This window comes from Rhinatrema bivittatum, chromosome 3 (assembly GCF_901001135.1).
Source record: "Rhinatrema bivittatum chromosome 3, aRhiBiv1.1, whole genome shotgun sequence".
NCBI classification, from domain to species: domain Eukaryota; kingdom Metazoa; phylum Chordata; class Amphibia; order Gymnophiona; family Rhinatrematidae; genus Rhinatrema; species Rhinatrema bivittatum.
In genome coordinates, this window is record NC_042617.1 from 92,810,420 (window position 1) to 92,830,100 (window position 19,681).

Consider the following 19,681-nt stretch of genomic DNA (forward strand, 5'->3'; position numbering starts at 1 on the left):
GTCTGATGTAAGTGATATTAAACGTGTTTATTGTGCAGTACTGACAGGTGTCAGGGTCTAGTTTAAGTGCAACACAACAGTCACGCTTTTTCAGTGGAGTTTAAGAAAAGAAAAGTCCATACACAACATAAGTCCTCTGACTCACAGACTGCAAAGAACAAAATAGACAAGCGAATGTGAATTCTCTTACCGAGCAGCCAAGAGAAGAGATCCAGCATAGTTCAGTGGGTTCTAGCATGACCCTGCTCAGACCCAGTTCTCTAGAAAAGACGTTGTGCCAACAGAGAAGTCCCTGCTGGCTAGCACTTAAAAACAATTGAATAAACAGGGTGGATCTACCTGATAGCCAATAACTATCTGAGTGGGTATAACTCCACCTACATTACTTGAGAAAACAAACTACTGCTTTTCCACTTCCCTTGTTAAAATAGCTTTCTGTGCAGAACTACAGGCCCAAGGGTTCAAAACCCTCAATCGACCTTACAACAGGGTAGGAGATCTGGATGGATGGGGGGGGAGGGAATTCAGGATGAAGAGTCAGGAGGGTCTCAATGACTTGGAGAAGGACTGGATGAACAGGAGGACTAATTGGTAAACTGGTTGATTCTCTCAATGCGCTCATGTTATAAAATTGGCTGACTTACACATGTAAATCGGGACTTGAGCGAGTAAGTCCTGATTTATTTTCATGCATAAAATATACGCACATATATTTATAATAGGTGGGTAAAGGTTGCACGTAAATTCCATTGATATATGTGGTTTCAATGCATTGCATGTATTCGCGCATAAGCCTGCATATATGTGTATGTTGCGTGATGGAATTGCACGTATTTTATAAAATGCCCACATATCATATGCATGTATTATAAAATATTTGAGCAGCCACATACACATGTATAAGCCGCTGTGCGCAGTGATTTCAATTATCCTCCCTGAGCGCATTTCATCTTTTCCAAGATTTTAAATCTGTCAAGTTTGTGATTCTCTATAATATAGGCCTTTTTCTTTGATCTATTGTTAGACTATATACCATAGCTTTCAGGGAAAAGGTAGTCTACTTAGATGTAACAATAGTATCACTAAACTGGATAAAAAATGGCTTTTCTTTTCTCATTTACCCTTAATTCGCTATTCCTGTTAATATGTACTCTTATTGCAATATATTCATTTTAACCAAATTTATGAGGCTCCTGCAGTTACCCAGAAAACATATCCCTCCCTTCCTAACATCTTAGGTACTTTCTATTTTTATAGAAATACTATACTTCAGTAAATGCATACATTTTAAAAGAAATGCAAAACAGTAATAGTATTGCATAGATAATTACCATGAAAGGCAAATTATGCAGCACTTAGATAAAATAAATGCTTGTACCTACTGAAAGTAGGCTTACTTCATTTTTTAAGAGCTATGCAGTGCAATTATGTATTTTTATTTTTAATTTAAATACTAGAACTTCATCATTATGAAGACTATAACATCAAAGTAGAGAGAGTAAACAAGGCTGCCCCTTGATGGATTGAATAATAGATTACAATAGGTAATAATGTAAAAAGCATTTGTTTAAATTTAGTGTGCTGATCAAGGCTATTATTTTGTTCTGGAAAATTCTGAGGAAAATCATACAACACAAATGTCTAGTAAATATCCCTTATTTTTAAACATTGGCTAAAGTTTCCCTGGTTTCTAAGGTAGCCGACTGATGCATATTAATTAACATCATTAGGACAAATGTATGTAAATATATCTGACTTTTCATCATGGAAATCCAGAAAACCAGGCATGCTGAGGGTTCTTGAAAATCAACTTTGAGGACCTCAGCTTTAGACCTGGAGTCCTCAGCGCCAGTCCTTGTGGGCTGCAAACACCATCTGGTTTTCAGGGTAACCAAAGTTGTACATGCTAGCCGCGCGTATCCACTAAAATCCTGGATCGGCACGCGCAAGGCTATCAATTCTGTATAGCCGGCGTGCGCCGAGCCGCGCAGCCTACCCCCGTTCCCTCCAAGGCCGCTCCGAAATCGGAGCGGCCTCGGAGGGAACTTCCTTTTGCCCTCCCCTCACCTTCCCCTCCCTTCCCCTACCTAACCCACCCACCCGGCCCTGTCTAAGCCCCCCCCTTACCTTTGTCAGGGGATTTACGCCTCCCGGAGGGAGGCGTCAGCGGGCCTCCTGCGCGCCGGGACGCGACCTGGGGGCGGGTCCGGAGGGCGCGGCCACGCCCCCGGGCCGCCCCGGGCCGTAACCACGCCTCCGGGTCTGCCCCCGAAACGCTCCCGGCACGCCCCCTAAACGCCGCGCGGTTCGGGCCTGCCCCCGACACGCCCCCCTCGGAGAACCCCGGGACTTACGCGAGTCCCGGGGTCTGCACGCGCCGGTGAGCCTATGTAAAATAGGCTCACCGGCGAGCAGGGCTCTTAAAATCCGCCCCTGAGCTTGTAGTCAGTGTGATAACCTATTTCCTCCGTCCATTAATGATAGATATTTTTTATATTTTTTCATTAACAGTTGTGCCATACTGGCATTGTTGAATGCTATACATAACACTGAATTTGTGTCAAGTCATTAGTGTTTGTGTGCACTTTTGTAGCAGAAAAAATATTTATTGAATTGTCATCTTTCTCATTTTATCCAATGCAAAATGAAATGTGCTCTTTGTAAGCAAAGCAGGGCAAATATGTTTTCTAAAAAAAAAAAAAAAAAGATCCTCAGAGGAATTTATAGAAATAGTTATTTCCCTTTAAGCACAACATGAGAGAAAGTCTTAGTTTAAAATAGCACAAGGGAGGGTAATTTATAACTGTGTGGGAAAAATTAAAGCCTGTATTTAACTTGTGCACACAGACTTTAGCAAACATGTACAGAACTTTACATTGAAAATGCTAGGGTAATTGGCCTGATATTAACTCATGTAAAGGAACATCTCTTCGGAGGGTGTGACTTATCATGAGTAAATCTGCATATGTTCTGGATGACCTCTCTACAGTTCATATAAAAGTATGTACATATTCAGGTTACACATCTACTTTTACGTGCACTAAGCCCCGGGCTATTTTATAATTGCCATTTGCTTGCATAAAACCCAGTTTTATGTGCCTCAGTAGCCTTGAAAATTACTTCCTTAAAGCTTAGGAGCAATTATTGTCCGCATCATAAAACCCTTGTATAAATCTAGTGCACACGCCAAGGAGTTACTACTTGTGAGTTTGTGACTCAGTTATCTATTCGATCAGCCTCGTGTAAAGGTACCCAGCTGGCCTGGGGATTCCCTGGGAATATTTTGTTTATGAAGAGACTTGGAATTCCATCATGAAATCACTGGACTCAACAGGAGCAAGGATTCTAGTTATTCAGGCCACTGTTCTTAGTTTCTGCAATGCCTGTTGTCTGCGGTAAAGTAAATGAATTCTTTAGCCCCGGTAGGCTTTCATATCCTTTTATTTCTGCATTCCTGAATTTTAATAACAGTTTTCTTTATTGTCTTTGTATTCTTGCAGGTGCTAGCAGTTCAGAATCTCAAGGAAGTGCATCAGCAGATAAAGCTGCTGTTTGGCCTGGATACCAGCTGACGAGCAAAACTGAACTCAATAACTCTAATTTACCCCATCTCTTGACTGAGGGTATATTTCAGCCGCCTGGTCTGAGTAATTTTAATGAGAGTTCTTTAACGTGGGAGAAGGAACATAGCAGCAGAGATGGCAACAGCCTTAGAAAATCTCTGGATATGTTCTACAAGGTGTTTTGCCAGCTGAAACCCTCTGAAGGGGACAGTGGTTACAAGGCAATTTCACAACATCTTTCCTCTAAAATGGCAGACCTGACAAGGATTAATGGGCATAAATACACGCTACTCAGCCTTCAGATGGCCCAGCTCATTTTAAACCGGGATGGATGTAAAGTGTTTTCAAATTACTCCAAGAACGTACCCTTTTCCATATCAGCTGGCACATTAGAAAAAGAAAAGCTAACTCCTGGGCTTTCAGAAGATGTCATGCATTTTCTCTGGAAACAGAATATGAAGACTCATTAAAATACAAATATCTCTCAAACACAAAGATGAATTATGACCACTATTTTATTGTTATATGTATCGCCTTTTATCCAATCATGATGTGACTGTACATTTGGTTATTACACTTCCAAGATGTATATACAACAATATATGGAGTGAAAACTCTTGACTAGAAGTTATAAATTCCACATATTGTAGCTATAGAAAGTCTGTACCCCCTTTCAAAGTAAAATGCATTAAAACAGTATTTTGTTCCATACAACCATACATCCTGTTCCATATTTGTCAAATGAAAAATATATTCCAAAATTTCTTAGAACATGAAGTAGAAATATTCACATAGAATAGCTTGGCCCAATAAGTGTCCATACCCTCCGCATGTTATAAAATCGGGCATACATTTGTGCGCGCGGGTTGCGTGCACAAATGAACGCCCGTGCGTACGTCTTAAAATCTGGCCCCAAGTGAATTGGTACCTCCTGTATTAAAATGTACTGATTCACATTATGACAATATAAATTCAGCAGTTCCTGTTGGTTCACTCTAGTGGGTAGTGCATTTCAAAGCAAAGACCTAACCATGAGCACCAAGGAGCTGTAACAAAATACTTCAGGACAAAGTTGTGAAAACTCACAGATCTGGGGATGGATATAAAAGCATATTAAAGTGCTTGAATATCAATCAGAGCAGAGTCAAGATGATTATTAAGACATGGAAGGTGTATGCCCTACCAAGACCCTGCCTAGATGACTGAGCAAGACGGAGAATGGTTTGAAGTTAAATCACACTCTGAGCAGTATTCTCCATTGCTGTTGAGTCAATAGAACAGTTCTCTTCACATTGGTTTGCCAAAAAAGCTAAATCACCATTTGCAGTTCATATAAACACTACAGCATGGAGTCTGTTCAATGCCAATAAATTCAATCAGGTTACCCCACTCCTAAAGAACTTACACTGGCTCCCAACCTCCTGTGCACCACCTTCAAAATCCTGGTCTTGGCTTTCAAGATACTCAAGGGCCTGGCACCACCCTATCTAAATATCTGACTGACCTTATATACTCCCCTGTCCTTTGCACACACTGTTGCACACTTGCCTAGTAGTATTAGCCCCCCAAGGAAATGCAGCTCTCTGGCATGAGGACTTTGCTGGATCTGTTTCTACCCTCTGGAACTCTGTATATGTTGACAGCCTTTTGCCTGACCGCCTCACCTTCAGGAAAAAACTAAAATCCTGTCTATTTATTGAAGCTTTTGCCCCATAGCTGAGGCTCTACTGTTTGTCTTCCTCACCACTCTAGCTCCTCTATGTTGCTGCTCTAAATTCTCCCAGATTCAGATCTCACTGTACATTGTTCTAGCCTACTGTCTCGCAATCTTAATGTTCCTGGTTGAGGTAAACTTTGCCCCACTTGCACTGTTTCAGCCTGTATATAATATTTCCCCCTCCCCTGTTGCTGTCTATTAATTACAATCCTGATATTTTGTTTCAGTGGTACCGACTGCCTTGCTTTCCTCCCTATCTGGGATCACTGATTTGGTTCTATATTACTGTGGAACTTTATGGCGGTTCTTACGTTTGTTGTCATTTTACAGTTGTACTCTATGAGGTGAATTTTAAAAGGCAGACATGCGTATCAGTTGGGATTGCATGAATAAGTTAGGCTCACACACACTGACTGTATTTTAAAAAGCACCCAGATACATGTGTAAATGCTGCAGCACACACATCTCAAACGTTTTCAAAAAGGGGTGGGGTCTGGGCGTTTTAGGGTGTGAACCTGAGATGTGCGTGTAAATTCTCAAAAGATTTCAAAAGGATGGGGTCTAGGCGTGGTCTGGGTGGGGCATGGGCATTTTGGGGCATGAACCTGGGATGTGCATGGAAAGGCTTATACAACCTGGTGCATGCCGAGGTCCCCTACCACGTAACTTTACTTCTGCTATGGATGCCATGTAAGTTAAAATTTAAAGAAACCAGGCAGATCTGTGGAGTTTTAAGGCTCAGGGCTAATTGGGGGCAGTGAAGGCTATCTAACCAGAGGGATTGGAGGACCTATATCTTAATTGGGGATGAACTGGTAAAACCAGGAATGGCATTGATGCAATCCCCCGATTTACACAGTAGAAGCGTGATTTGCGTGCCCACTTAAAATTTGGCATGCATGTGCACGGCCAAGCTATTTTAAGACATGCGCACATAATGCATGCATATGTTATATACGGCCACATCCCTGTGCGCAGGCTTACATATGCACGCAAATGTGCATATGCCTGCCAGTTTGAACGTTACTGTCCCTGCTTATTATAACCCTCTCATTTTATTGTTAGCTTGTATACCATTGCCTTTTGTAGACTCCTATTCTGTAACCTGATCTGCTGGAAGAAATGAGATAATTATGATAAGTACATCAATTTCGCTCTCTGAGCAATAGTTGTTCTGTCCCCTGCAGTGGGTACATGTTTGTATCTGTATATATTGTTGTTTAACTGTGTTTAGTGCAGTCCTCCCTTCTGAGGATTTTTAATACTGAAACACTTTTTGTAACCCATGATAAAAATCTGTGAGCGCTTGCCTTTAAGAGGAGCCTTTGCCCTTAAGAGAAGCTCCCTCCCCCCTCCACTTTCTCTCACTATCGGAAGAGCTTGAATGCCCCTCAATCTAACTTGAGTCTTCCTAGGTACCTTATAGGCTCAAGGGACTGCCCTTCATGCTCCCTCTGTGTCACATGGTTCTTAGGCTCGCTGCCATTGGACCTTGCCCCCTGCCCCCAGCTTGTGGAGGCATTTCCTTTAGCAGCTCTATACGAGAGTTCATTTCACCCCTTGATTGCTTCTGAGCCAGCAGTGCTTTGTAAAACTCCCTGAAACGATCTGGTTTTTTACCTTCTCTCTTACTGCTTTCGTCTGAAGACTAAGCCTCATATCCCTCATGCTTCCTACCTCTACCATAAACTAACTCCTGCAACACAAGAGACCTCCTTCTCCCTCCTGCTACCCTGCCTGCAGTTACCAAAGATCTTTACCTAGGAGCTCACGTTTGAAATGCAACAATTGTAAGTAGAATTTACCTGTACAATAAATAATTTCAAATTTAATGATTCTTTGTCTTGAGGACTGATTGGAGAGAAAGTTTAGCTGGCTGAATAGGAAAAAACACGGATGTTTACCTGATTTAGAACAGTAAGAAACCCGTATCAAACAGGAAGATAGTAAAATGTGAAAAGCCAGTGAACTGAAAGCATTTTTAAAAGAACTTCATACAGTGCAATGAAACAGGAACTTCATCCCCAAAGCAGTGTGACAGGGAAGTCTGCATTGAGTAGAAATCGTTAAAGGTGAAGGATTGTTAAAGGCACTGCCTTGCAGCTGAATAAGCCTTCCACACCTTCAGCTGTGGTGAGAGGCCAGGGAATCAAATATAAAAACCTTAAGATTGTGAAGATTTATACTTTCGGAACTGACTGAGTCTGCAAAGCATTAAAGAAGCAAACACAGATGTAAATTGAGCCTATGCTGTAAGCAAGGTATACAAAGAGTTGCAAAGAAAGTGTTTTAACTCCATGCAACCACCGCCAGAATTCAAACTCTAGACAAAGGACTTAACGACAGTCTTTAAGCCCATTCAAGCTTCCCTCTTGCCGGGCAAGGAATTTCTCACCTGTAAGCAGCTCCCCCCTCCCTTTGCCACTGCTCCTGCAGACTAGAAACAGAGAGCAATTAGTTGCTATAGAGACCAGATCTCTGCTGACTCTACAGACAGGGCACACACGCCGAGCACACACAGCATTGGGGATCAACATTGAAAGGACAGTGATTGCGAAAGCTGCTCTGCCCCTCCCCCATCCCTCTGTTACACGTTTGCCGCCGAAGGTTGCCATAGATACCAGATCTCTGCTGACTCCAGGGACAGGGAACAGAAAGCCCGGCGGCAAATTTTCCTGAAGTGTTAGCTAGCTTTGCCCCCTGCTTCTAAAGCAATTCAAAGTTTATTACCTTTAACTCTGTGGCTGAAAGAAGTGTTTGCTGTTGAGATGGCTGAAGCATCTGTACAGGAAGACGAAGACACCTTGAAACAGCTAACTGAAGCTATTTAATTAAGGGATGACACAGAGCAAAAAGGGGAAGATGCTGAAGGAAGGGATGAAAGCAATACTTTGAAGAGATTATCTAAGCTAACAGAGAAAGCTGTGCAGAGATATGAGACAAGAAGACAGAGGCATGAACACAGGATAGAAAGAGAGTGACATATAACGTCAAGCAGGAAAGGGAGAAGGTCTCAGAAAGCCCCACCGACCTTAAGTACCATATAGAACAGCTGCAGCTTCATTCCCAAACCTATTGGCTCATTACAGAAGAGTATCTCGAGTTCTTAACACGAACTAACAATGCAGAAAGCCTTAAAGAAAAAGGCCGCCAACAGAATTTAGACCAAATATGCCAGAGAATGATAATAGATACCATTAACAGTGCAGAAGCAAGCGATTCAATAAGCGAGGTCAATTCTCAGCACTCTTACACCTCTAAGTATACAGCGGGGTCACACAGGTCAAGATACTCGAACCGTTCTCAACTCAGCTCAGTCGCCCTCCAAAAGAAAGCAGAGTCTCAAGCAGCCATAATACGCGTACAGTATGCTGAACAAGAAGCAGCTCTTAAAAGAGAAGGCCTCAGAATAGAAGAAGAACAGAAGGCCGCTGCCTTCAGAAAGGCTGAACTAGATATCACCTTGGACTTGTTGCGGCAGAAAAGAGAAGCAGCAGCCCTTGAAGCCGAAATTAAGGTATTTGACGAGGCCCTGGACCAAGGCGGTGGGGGGGACCCACTCAGCTCCATGGCCTAGCAGGACACGACCCAGTGGATGCTTGAGTATGTCACAGCTCACCCTCCAACTCGCGCCAGTGCCAAAATGCCGCCTCCTTCAGAGCAACCCTCGCATCATGGGAGAACACACTCCCCCTCACAAATAGCTGCCTTGACCAAACAAATCGGACCTGAAACGCAAATGCCATGAATACTAAACGCCAAGGCAGTGATCCACTGGCTCTAAATCACACGGATGCATGGCAGTTATCCCACGCGCCAAGCACACGACCCAAGGAAAACACTTCCATGCAACCATGGATCCCAGCGTCCCGTGGGGACTGGGAATGAAAAAGAGCTAGGCAACTAAACTCAAGAAGGGCTTCAATTGAGTACTCTGTGCCAAAACAGGGGACAATTGATCAACTACATCCCGAGCCAATGTACAAGGGTGACGTGCACAGTCAACCTCAAGACGCCTGCCCATCAAGACCTACTGCCTTTCAGAACGAGTCTTCAGAAAGAGAAGACCTAGCAAGGTACATGACCCGCCGGGAATTCATAACCGCAGGGTTTTACAAGTTCAGTGACCACCCTGAGAATTACAGGGCATGGAAATCTGACTTTCAAGATGCTGTGAATGATATGAGATTGACCCCGAAGGAAGGGATAAACTTGATGGTAAAATGGTTGGGACGTGAATCGGTCAAATACGTGAAAAGATTAAAAAACGTCTACCCATGTGATTCCTTTACAGCGCTAAAAGAGGTATGGGAGAGACTTGAGTGATATTATGGGGCCCAGTCGCCATAGAGAATGCGTTACTTGAGAAAATAGAAAACTTTCCAGAAATATCCAGTAGAGATAACCGAAAGTTACAAGAATTGGGAGATCTCCTCCAAGAGAAGGAGACAGCTAAGGCTGAACTAATTTATCCGGGTCTCAACCTTCTGGACACATCATGAGGCACAAACACCATCATAAACAAACTGCCAAGTGATATACAAGATAAATGGGCATCTCATGGTGCACAGAACAAAGACGACCACAAAGAGTACCCACCTTTCCATGTCCTCACAAAGTTCATACGAGAATTAGCAAGGCATAGGAACGACCCTAGCTCCTCATTCGGTACACATGAAATATGCAGAATCAGCCACCAAGTGAGCAAGGGGTCAACCAATAAGCATAGCAGCAACAGGAAGCCCATCTCTGTGCACAGTTGGAAGTGTCGCCTGCAGCACCTACGTCAGATCAACTTGCCAGTATGAATAGTGCAGAGGATCCAGACCGACAGTGTCCAAAACACAAGAAACCTCACCCACTCAGAAAGTGTTGAGGATTCAAAGGGAAACCTTTAAAAGAGTGCAAAGAACTGTTAAAAAAGAACAGAATTTGCTACCGGTGCTGTTCTTCATTTAACCACATGACTAAAGACTGTAAAATAGCTATTAAGTGTTCAGAGTGCGGGAGTGACCAACGTGATAGCTCCCTGAGGGAGCAAAACTTCATCCTTCGGGAACCTCACACCCTAGTTCAAACCACGGTGGGGAGGAAAGGGCAGAACAAACGCCAGAACCTGAAGTGATCCCCAAATGCACACAAGTGTGCGGGAGAAATAACAATGGGAAATCCTGCACAAAAATATGCTTGGCTAGAGTGTATCCCAAAGAGCAACCTGAGAAGGCAGTCAAAACTTATGTTATCATAGATGAGCAGAGAAACAGATCCCTGGCAAGGCCAGAATTCTTTAACTTGTTTGATATCCATGACCACTACTCTCCGTACAACCTCCAAACCTGCTTAGGGGTTACCCGAGTGACAGGGAGGAGAGTAAGCGGATATGTAATAGAGGCGATAGACGGCAGCAACAAGTCAAACTTGCCCATGCTCGTCGAGTGCAACCAGATGCCTGACAACAGAGATGAGATTCCTATGCCAGAAGCCGCTCGGCACCATCCTTATCTAAAGTCCATAATGCATCAGTTCCCACAACTAGATCCGGAAGCAGAAATCCTGCTGTTGTTGGGCAGAGACACACCAGTACTGATCAAGGTCCTGGAGATATGTGATGGCCCACCAACCGCTCCCTATGCTTACTGACTCGCCTTGGGATGGGTGATAGTCGGCGCTGTCTGCTTGAATCGAACAAGGAGAGCAAGCGTTCATGCATACGTTACGAGTGTCTTAGAGAATGGACGTCCTACTCTATTTGAACCATGTCCTAACCATCTAAGTGCCAAGGAGATCTTAAGCTGCGAGGAGCTGAATCTCAATTCGGCTGCCAGTCAGATCACCTCCCCATCAGATGTAGAAGAACATCTAGGGAACTCAGTGTTTTCAAGTCACAAAGGATGACGACAAACCTACTCTTTCTGTAGAAGACAAAGAATTCTTAAGAATTATGAATAAAGAGTTCTTTATAGATGAATCAAATAGCTGGGTAGCTCCTCTACCATTCCAGATACCCAGAACCTGATTCCCTAACAATAGAGAACAAGCACTCTCACGACTTATGTCACTGCAGAGAACTCTGGAAAGGAAACCGAAGATGAAACAACACTTCATTAACTTCATGAACACATGTTGGACAATAGCCACTCAGAGCTAGCTCCACCCTTAAGGGATAATGAAGAGTGTTGATACTTGCCTACCTTCGGTGTATACCATCAGCAGAAACCAGGCCAGATCCGGATCGTTTTTGATTCCAGTGCGCAGTTTCGTGGAATCTCACTCAACAATGTGCTTCTCATGGGACCTGACATGATCAATAACTTGTTAGGAGTAGTGATCCGTTTCAGAAGCAGTCGCTGTGACAGCCAACATCCAACAAATGTTCTACTGCTTTGTTGTTCACCAAGACTACAGAAATTACCTAAGATTCCTATAGTACCGTGACAAAGACATCAATAAGAAGATTGTGGAATACCGGATGCGAGTGCACGGCTTTGGTAATAGTCCATCACCCGTAGTAGCCACGTACGGGCTCAGGACAGCCCAAGAAGGAGAAAAAGAGTACAGCGCAGATGCCAGACACTTTGTGGAAAGGAACTTCTATGTAGATGACGGACTAAAGTCCTTACCTACTGCACAGGAAGCAATCGATTTAATAAGGACGACACAAGCAATGCTGGCAGGCACCAATCTAAGGCTCCACAAAATAGCCTCCAATAGTTCTGAAGTAATGAGAGCATTTCTTTCAGACGATCATGCCAAAGACTTAAAGAACTTGGACCTGAGAGTGGACACACCTCCTCTCCAACGAAGCCTTGGATTGAGTTGGGATCTAAAGAGAAACATCTTCACATTCCAAGTCTCAACCCAAGATAAACCGTATACTCGCTGAGATGTTTTGTCCATGGTCAACAGTCTGTATGATCCACTGGGGTTTGTGGCTCCAGTTAGGATACAAGGAAGAGCCTTGTTAAGAGAACTATCATCAAGTACTACCGAGTGGGACACCCCACTACCTCAAGCAATGAAGCCAGAATGGGAAAAATGGAAGAGCTCCTAAAAAGTGCTTGAACAGCTCCACATACCATGCACTTATGTCCCAACACCACTTAATACACCCAGCTGCAAAGAGATCTGCGTTTTCTCTGACGCATCTGTGAAGGTCATAGCTGCGGTAGTCCTTTTGAGAGTGACAGACACAGAAGGAATAGTGTGTGTGGGTTTCATCTTCGGCAAAGCCAAGTTAGCACCACAGCCTAACCACACCATACCACGTCTAGAATTGTGGGGAGCGGTGCTAGCAGTGGAAATAGTGGAGTTAATAACAGCTGAAATGGACATGAAAATTGATGCTATCCGTCTTTCCACGGACAGCAAAGTAGTACTGGGCTACATCTACAACCAGACAAGAAGGTTCCATGTATACGCTCAACTCTGGGGTTCAGCCACTCAGATCCGCTCCGACTGTGGAACTAACTTCGTAGGAACCTGTAAAGAGCTGAACATTGCATCTGTTAAAACTGACTATCCTACCGTTAAAAGGTACTTTTGTGATCAGAAATGCATGTGGATATTCAATCCACCCCATTCTTCATACATGGAAGGATCATGGGAGCACATGATTGCCATGGCACGCCAAATTCTTGATGCCATGTTAACGGAAACCAAGCCAATTCAACTCACCCATGAAGTCTTAACCACCTTTCTGGCAGAAGTGGTAGCCATCATAAATGCAAGACCAATAGTTCCAGTGTCATCTGACCCTGAGTCACCACTGATCCTAACTCCAACCATGCTTTTAACGCAAAAGACTATTAGCATTCCTGTGCCACATCTAAACTTTGACAGCAAAGAGCTCTACAAGCATCAATGGAAACAAGTCCAACAACTTGCCAACTCCTTTTGGAGTCGTTGTAAGAAAGAGTACTTGCCGACTCTCCAGTATCGAAGCAATTGGCAATCCAACAAACCCAACATCCGAGAAGGTGACCTCGTCCTTCTCAAAAAAACAGTCAAGCCCAATGTAACAGCTGGCCTCTGGGACTCGTCGTCAAGACTTACCCCGGAAACGACGGACGCATTCGCAATATTGAAGTAAAGGCTGTGAACCAAGGGACAGCCAAGATCTTCTACAGGCCCATCAATGAGATGTGCTCCTCATGCCACATGAAGAGACTTGAACTCCGTGGACCATTGTCCACCTCAGAGACCCTTTCGTTCTTTCTGTTGTCTGTCTCTCGTTTCAGCTTGGTGAAACCCTTTGAAGAAGACATCGCCTGGATGACTGAGAGACCGAGATGATCGCGATTGTCCCTGAACGTCAAAGGACCCAGTTATAGTGAACTTTGCACTGTTGCATAATGATATAAGAACTGATATAGTGGTATCTTGTGATACCAGATGGGGAATGTTCTGTCCCCAGCAGTGGGTACATGTTTGTATCTGTATATATTGTAGTTTAGCTGTGTTTAGTGCAATCCTTCCTTCTGAGGATTCTTAATACTGAAACACTTTTGTAACCCATGATAAAAGTCTGTGCGCCCTTGCCTTTAAGAGGAGCCTTTGCCCTCACTATCGGAAGAGCTTGAATGCCCCTCAATATAACTTGAGTCTTCCTAGGTGCCTTATAGGCTCAAGGGACTGCCCTTCATGCTCCCCCTGTGTCACATGGCTCTTAGGCTCGCTGTCATTGGACCTTGCCCCCTGCCCCCAGCTTGTGGAGGTGTTTCCTTTAGCAGCTCTCGACGAGAGTTCATTTCACCCCTTCTGTGCTTCTGAGCCAGCAGTGCTCTGTAAAACTCCCTGAAACGATCGGGTTTTTTACCTTCTCTCTTACTGCCTTCGTCTGAAGACTAAATCACCCTCATATCCCTCATGCTTCCTACCTCTACCATAAACTAACTCCTGCAACACAAGAGACCTCCTTCTCCCTCCTGCTACCCTGTCTGCAGTTACCAAAGATCTTTACCTAGGAGCTCACGTTTGAAATGCAACAATTGTAAGTAGAATTTACCTGTACAATAAATAATTTCAAACTTAAAGAATCTTTGTCTTAAGGACTGATTGGAGAGAAAGTTTAGCTGGCTGAATAGGAAAAAGCACGGATGTTTACCTGATTCAGAACAATAGTCTCCTTTGGTCCCACTTGTTGCAAGTGTTAATAGAACAGGAAATGATGGTGTAAGATGCGTGGACCCTTGTACTGTTGTAAGGTTGGCGCAGCCTACTGGAAAAGTCCCATAGGTCCTCACCAACAGCTGGCAGAGCTACGCTGGGAAGAGATGGATCAGGAGAGTCACCTATACAAACCCCTTTCCCCTTAGATTGAGCCCTTGGGTTTTGTGGCCAGCAGGTCTTAGGTGAGAGTCTCTTCAGGAGATGGCATGGACGTAACGCTAGGGTCAAAGACAGGCAGTAAACTAGAATGGACAATTTTCAGGCAAGAATCAGTGGCAGGCGGCAGGCAAGAATGGTCAAAGACCAGGCTAGGGTCGGATCCAGATGCCAGTCCAAGAGGAGACAAGGAGAAGGACTGACACGGAAGGGCAGGAAGGAAGGCAAGGCTGGATAAGACCAGCCAGGCTGGGCTGGAGAAATGTAGGCTGGGCTGGAGGGACAAAGCAGGCTAAGGAGCAAAAACAAAGGAAGAAGCAGGAAGTCACACTACACACAATGATATAGGTGACCTGTTGGTGAGGTGAGGGAAAGAAGGCCTGGGAAGTCCTATAAAGTCCTGAGCCAATGATATCATCGGTGGGTGCCGTGGGCCTTTTCCCACCATGGGCCCATTAAGCATTGCACAGTCTAGCATGCACCTAAAGGAGCTCTGAGAGTTGGTTGCAATTGTGGTGTCCTGAGCTGTGGAGCAAGCATTCAGCAGCATCTTGCTGTGATGGAAAGGTTGGCATGTCGGCAGCGTTGGGTGAGTGCCAAGGCTTGCTGGGGAGAGCCGTGTGAGCAGTGAAATGTAACAGTACCCCCCTCTTAAGCCCCCTCCACAAGGTCCAGCTTTGAGGGAAATTGACAGTGGAACTCTTTCACCAGAAGAGGTGCATTGAAATTAACTGCTGGCTTCCAGAAAATTTCTTCTGGTGCGTAACATTTCCATGCAATGAGATATTTGAGTATTTTCCATTGTCTGCGAGAATCTTTAATATCCTGAACCTCATAGTGCATGTCTTCTGAAGAAACATCTGTGGATTTGGGAGGCCAAGAAGGAACCAGTGGCTTCAATAGAGACACATCAATTACATTGTGTATCCTCAAGGTGGCAGGAAGTTAAATTTGACACATTACTGGTCCAATTTGGAATAAAACTGGGAAAAGACCAATAAAGTGAGGTGCCAGTCAGAGAGAAGGAACGTGGAGGCATAGGTGCTGCATGCTTAACCATGCCAGGCCTCCCAGTTGGAATTGGAAGGGTCAGTCTGCATTTGATATCAGCATTTTTCTTGGCCTGTGCTGAGGCCTTGGAGATTAACCGGTTAGTTTGTGTCCATAGATCCCGGAATTTTTGTGGTGTAAGCTGGGCCGCTGGGCAAGGCACCGATAGAGGAAGCAGCAGGGGAACTCGTGGATGTTAGCCATAAACAACCTAAATCGAGGAAGAGCCGGTGGCACTACTAACATGGTTGTTGTATGAGAACTCAGCCCATGGTAGCACAGTGCTCCAGTCATCTTGTCTCTCATTGACATATAGGAGTAAGGTTTTAAGGACCTGGTTAATTCTCTGTCTGCCCATTATCTTGAGGATGGTACACAGTGGTACAATTTAGGATGCTGGTTGCTAATGGTACTCAGATTCGAACTGGTAGAAGAAAAGGGACCAACAAGCCTGTTGGGGATTAAGTTGTTAAGCTTGTTAAAGGTACTCCAGATTTTTATAATCAGTGTAGTGCTTGGCTCCCTTTAGGAGGTGTCACCATTCTTCCAGTATTAATTTCACTGCCAGGAGTTCACGATCCCCAATCATGCAATTCCTTTCGGCCGGGGAAAACTTCCTGGAGAAAAAGGAACATGGCAGGAGGATCCCTTCATTGTTGACTGAGGACAGCCCCAATCCCAAGGATAGAGACATCTACCTCTAGGTCGAAGGGATGATCAGGATCTGGAAGGTGAGATCTTTGTGAGAAGGTATGTATAAGAGCATGGAAGACACTGATGGTTTCCGTGGACCAATTTTGAGTGTCAGCGCCTTTTCTGGTCAGGGCAGTGAGAAGTGTTGCAAGGGTGGAATACCCAGGAATAATCTGTACATAGAATATAATAACCTGTGTGAGTCCTTAGATGAACTGCAGAACTTGAATAGCAATTTGTGAAATGAAGGGCAAGCATTGTGGACTGTACTGGGAAAAATTCCTGAACAGAACATGAACATACCTGCAATTGTGTGAGCTCCAAAGGAGAGAAAAACAAGTAAGAATGAAGGTGGAGTACTTTATAGCTGTGAGATTTGTAAGAAGAACCACAATCAGAACCTGCGTTATTGTGTTATATGTGCAAACTCCATTACTATCTTGGTAAAACTGGCAGTAATAGTGAATCCTAAGAAACTTTGTAAGTCGCAAAGGCAACATGATTGCTTTCTGCTTTGTGGGGTCCATAAGGGTCCATAAGGAAACCAGTCCAAAAAATGATATAGCCCAGGAAGAGGAGTTCTTGTTCAAAGAAACCTTTCTCAAGTTTAGCGTAGAGGAAATAGTCTCGTAGTTAGTACTTGTTTGACATGTTCTCGGTGTGATGCCAGGAATTGCAAGTCGATAAGATTGTCCAGGTAGACCACAACATAAGAATAGAGTAGGTCTCAAAAGATTTCATTTACCATACTTTGAAATACTGCAGAGGTGTTGCAAAGGCCAAATGACATGATGAGATATTCATAGTGTTCATCTTGCATATTGAACAAAATTTACCACTTGTCCCCTTGCCTAATACAAATGAGGTTATAAGCTCCCCTTAAATCCAACTTAGTGAAGATCTTGGCACCTTGCAGGTGGTCAAAAAGCTCTGTGATGGTATTGAGACTCCTGTAAACAATACAAGGTCTAAGAGTCCCATCTTTCTTGGAAACGAAGAAGAAGCCCGCACCAGCAGCGGAGGAAGGTGACTGGATAAAGCTCCTTGCCAGGTTCTCCTTAATATACTCATTTATGGCCTCAGTTTCAGGAGGTGATAATGGATAGACACCTTCCTTGTAGAGGCACCTTGTCAGGGAGGAGGTCTGTGCCACAGTCATAGAGGTGATATGGTCATAGTTTGCTGTTTAAAGAAGACATCAGAGTAGTCTGCATACTGTGGTGGAAGTCCCAGCAAGGAGGCAGCTAAAATCAAGTGAGCGGAGATTAAACAGATATGACAGATGGTGAAGCAGGAGGAATGCCCACCATGCTAATTCCAAGGAGGGTCCGTCAATTATGGGCTGGTGTTGCTGGAACCAAGGGAACCCCAAGATGATTGGATTCAGAGCTTGAGGAATCACATGAAAGGAAATGGTCTCCAAGTGGAGGAGGATGGTACAAAGAGACAATGGGGGTCTCTGTGAGTTGGCCAAGGAGAGGGTTCCCATAGACAGAGGAAATGGTCATGGGCTATTTCAAGGTAATGGTCTGTATCAGATGCTGGCAGACCAGGGCTTGGTCAATAAAGTTCCCTCCTGCTCTGGAATTTAGGACTGCTTCTGTGTGAAACTAGCCATGCTCTTTGGAGATAGAGTCTGGAACCAGTACTTGGAGGGAGGAAGATGTGCAACCTAGAGTTGCCTCCCCAGACAACCTTAGGCCATGAATTTTCCTGCTTCTTCAGACAGTGGGAAGCCAAGTGGGCATGGCCTGCACAATACAAGCAGAGACCCAACCTCCTTATGCAAAGCTTTTCCTCAGGGGAAAGCTTGATTCTGCCAAGTTGCATAGGTTCTTCCAAGTACTTGTGTTCTGGGGCAGGAACCAGAGTCAGAGAGTGTTGGAAACAAGGATCCAGAGGTACTGATCATTGGGTAGCTTAATTTTCCCATGCCTTTTCCTGGAAATGATGATCAATACAACCAGCCAATGAGATCAAGGCATCCAGTGATGTAGGAGTATCTCAACCAGCCAATTTGTCTTTAATTTTTCCATAAAGACCTTGCCAAAATATGGCAGTAAGGCTGTCCTCTCCCCAGTTCAACCCAGAAACTAGAGTGTGGAATTTGATGGCGTGTTCTCCCAAGAGTTCGGTAACCTTGGTAGATTTGAAGCAAGTCAGAAACCAGGGAGGACATCCTGCCAGTTCCTAAAAGACTAGCCAAAACTGTTGGAGAAAGTCTGGAAGGCTCTGGAGCAGGGGGTCCTCATGTTCCCATATGGGAGAGATCCAGGTTAATGCCGTGCCACCAAGCAAAGAAATAATATGTCACTTTAACCTGATCTGTGGAGAAGAGACTAGACTGTAGCTCAAAATGCATGTGGCATATATTAATGAATCTCCACCAAATAGCTAGCTGTAGAGATTACATAGATTATGTTGGAAAAACGTGCTGTTAAAAAACAAACTTTATTAAACTACTAATTTTGATAAATTGTTTTTAAGTAAAGGTTATTATAATTTTATAACTTTTTATAGCAGAGACAAAAGACCTCAGAACTGGCGAATCAGGTCTGTTGACCAAAGATTTTATAACCAGTGAGTTCAATCATGGGTCTCTATTATGTCTCTCTTTTTTTATTATATTTAAAACAGTTCAACTTTTTAAGAAGAGTAACTTTGTAATCCCCAAAAAGGATAGTTTTAAGGTTGATTGCCAATTGCAACAACCTGATTCAATGTTGCAAACTGTTCTGAAACGATATATGTGGATTGTCTCAACAGTTAAAAGACTTTTGTTATTGACTGCTTTGGCGGCTGATTTTTGCTGCTAATTGCCACACTGTCAATGCTTTGGCGGCTGATTTTTGCCGCTGATTACCACACTATCAATAGTCGTTTTAACAACAATAATTTATGTAAGTTGGAAGCCCATAAATGACATATCTTTCTCTCAGGGACAAGATTATTATGATAACTCTTTATCCCAAACGATAATGAAGCACTTATCTTAGAACTTGTTGCAGTTTTCTTTTGCCTTAAACAAGTCTGTGCTGTATGCCCCCGCCAACGTTAACGTTTCGCTTAACGCTTCCTCAGGGCGGATTTAGGCTGTCTTTAGCTTTTAACATGCGGGCTTCATAAGATAAGTGCTTCATTATTGTTTGGGATAAAGAGTTATCATAATAATCTTGTCCCTGAGAGAAAGATATGTCATTTATGGGCTTCCAACTTACATAAATTATTGTTGTTAAAACGACTATTGATAGTGTGGTAATCAGCGGCAAAAATCAGCCGCCAAAGCAGTCAATAACAAAAGTCTTGTAACTGTTGAGACAATCCACATATATCA

The 19,681-nt window shown here is 43.8% G+C and overlaps 1 protein-coding gene across 4 annotated transcripts in view; it reads left to right on the forward strand.

Annotated features, from left to right (window-relative positions):
• SHLD1 (shieldin complex subunit 1) overlaps nucleotides 1-19,681 on the forward strand; it is a 198,069-nt gene that overhangs the window by 128,362 nt on the left and 50,026 nt on the right. The window contains exon 3 of one of the 4 annotated variants that reach the window (XM_029593481.1): nucleotides 3,501-6,580. The exons of 2 other annotated variants lie outside the window; for them this stretch is intronic. In XM_029593481.1, the coding sequence (XP_029449341.1) occupies nucleotides 3,501-4,033 (533 nt within the window). In that variant the 3' untranslated portion in view covers nucleotides 4,034-6,580. Of the gene's footprint in view, nucleotides 1-3,500; nucleotides 6,581-19,681 lie in introns of those variants that run through there. One more of the 4 variants, XM_029593484.1, reaches the window with a different exon arrangement.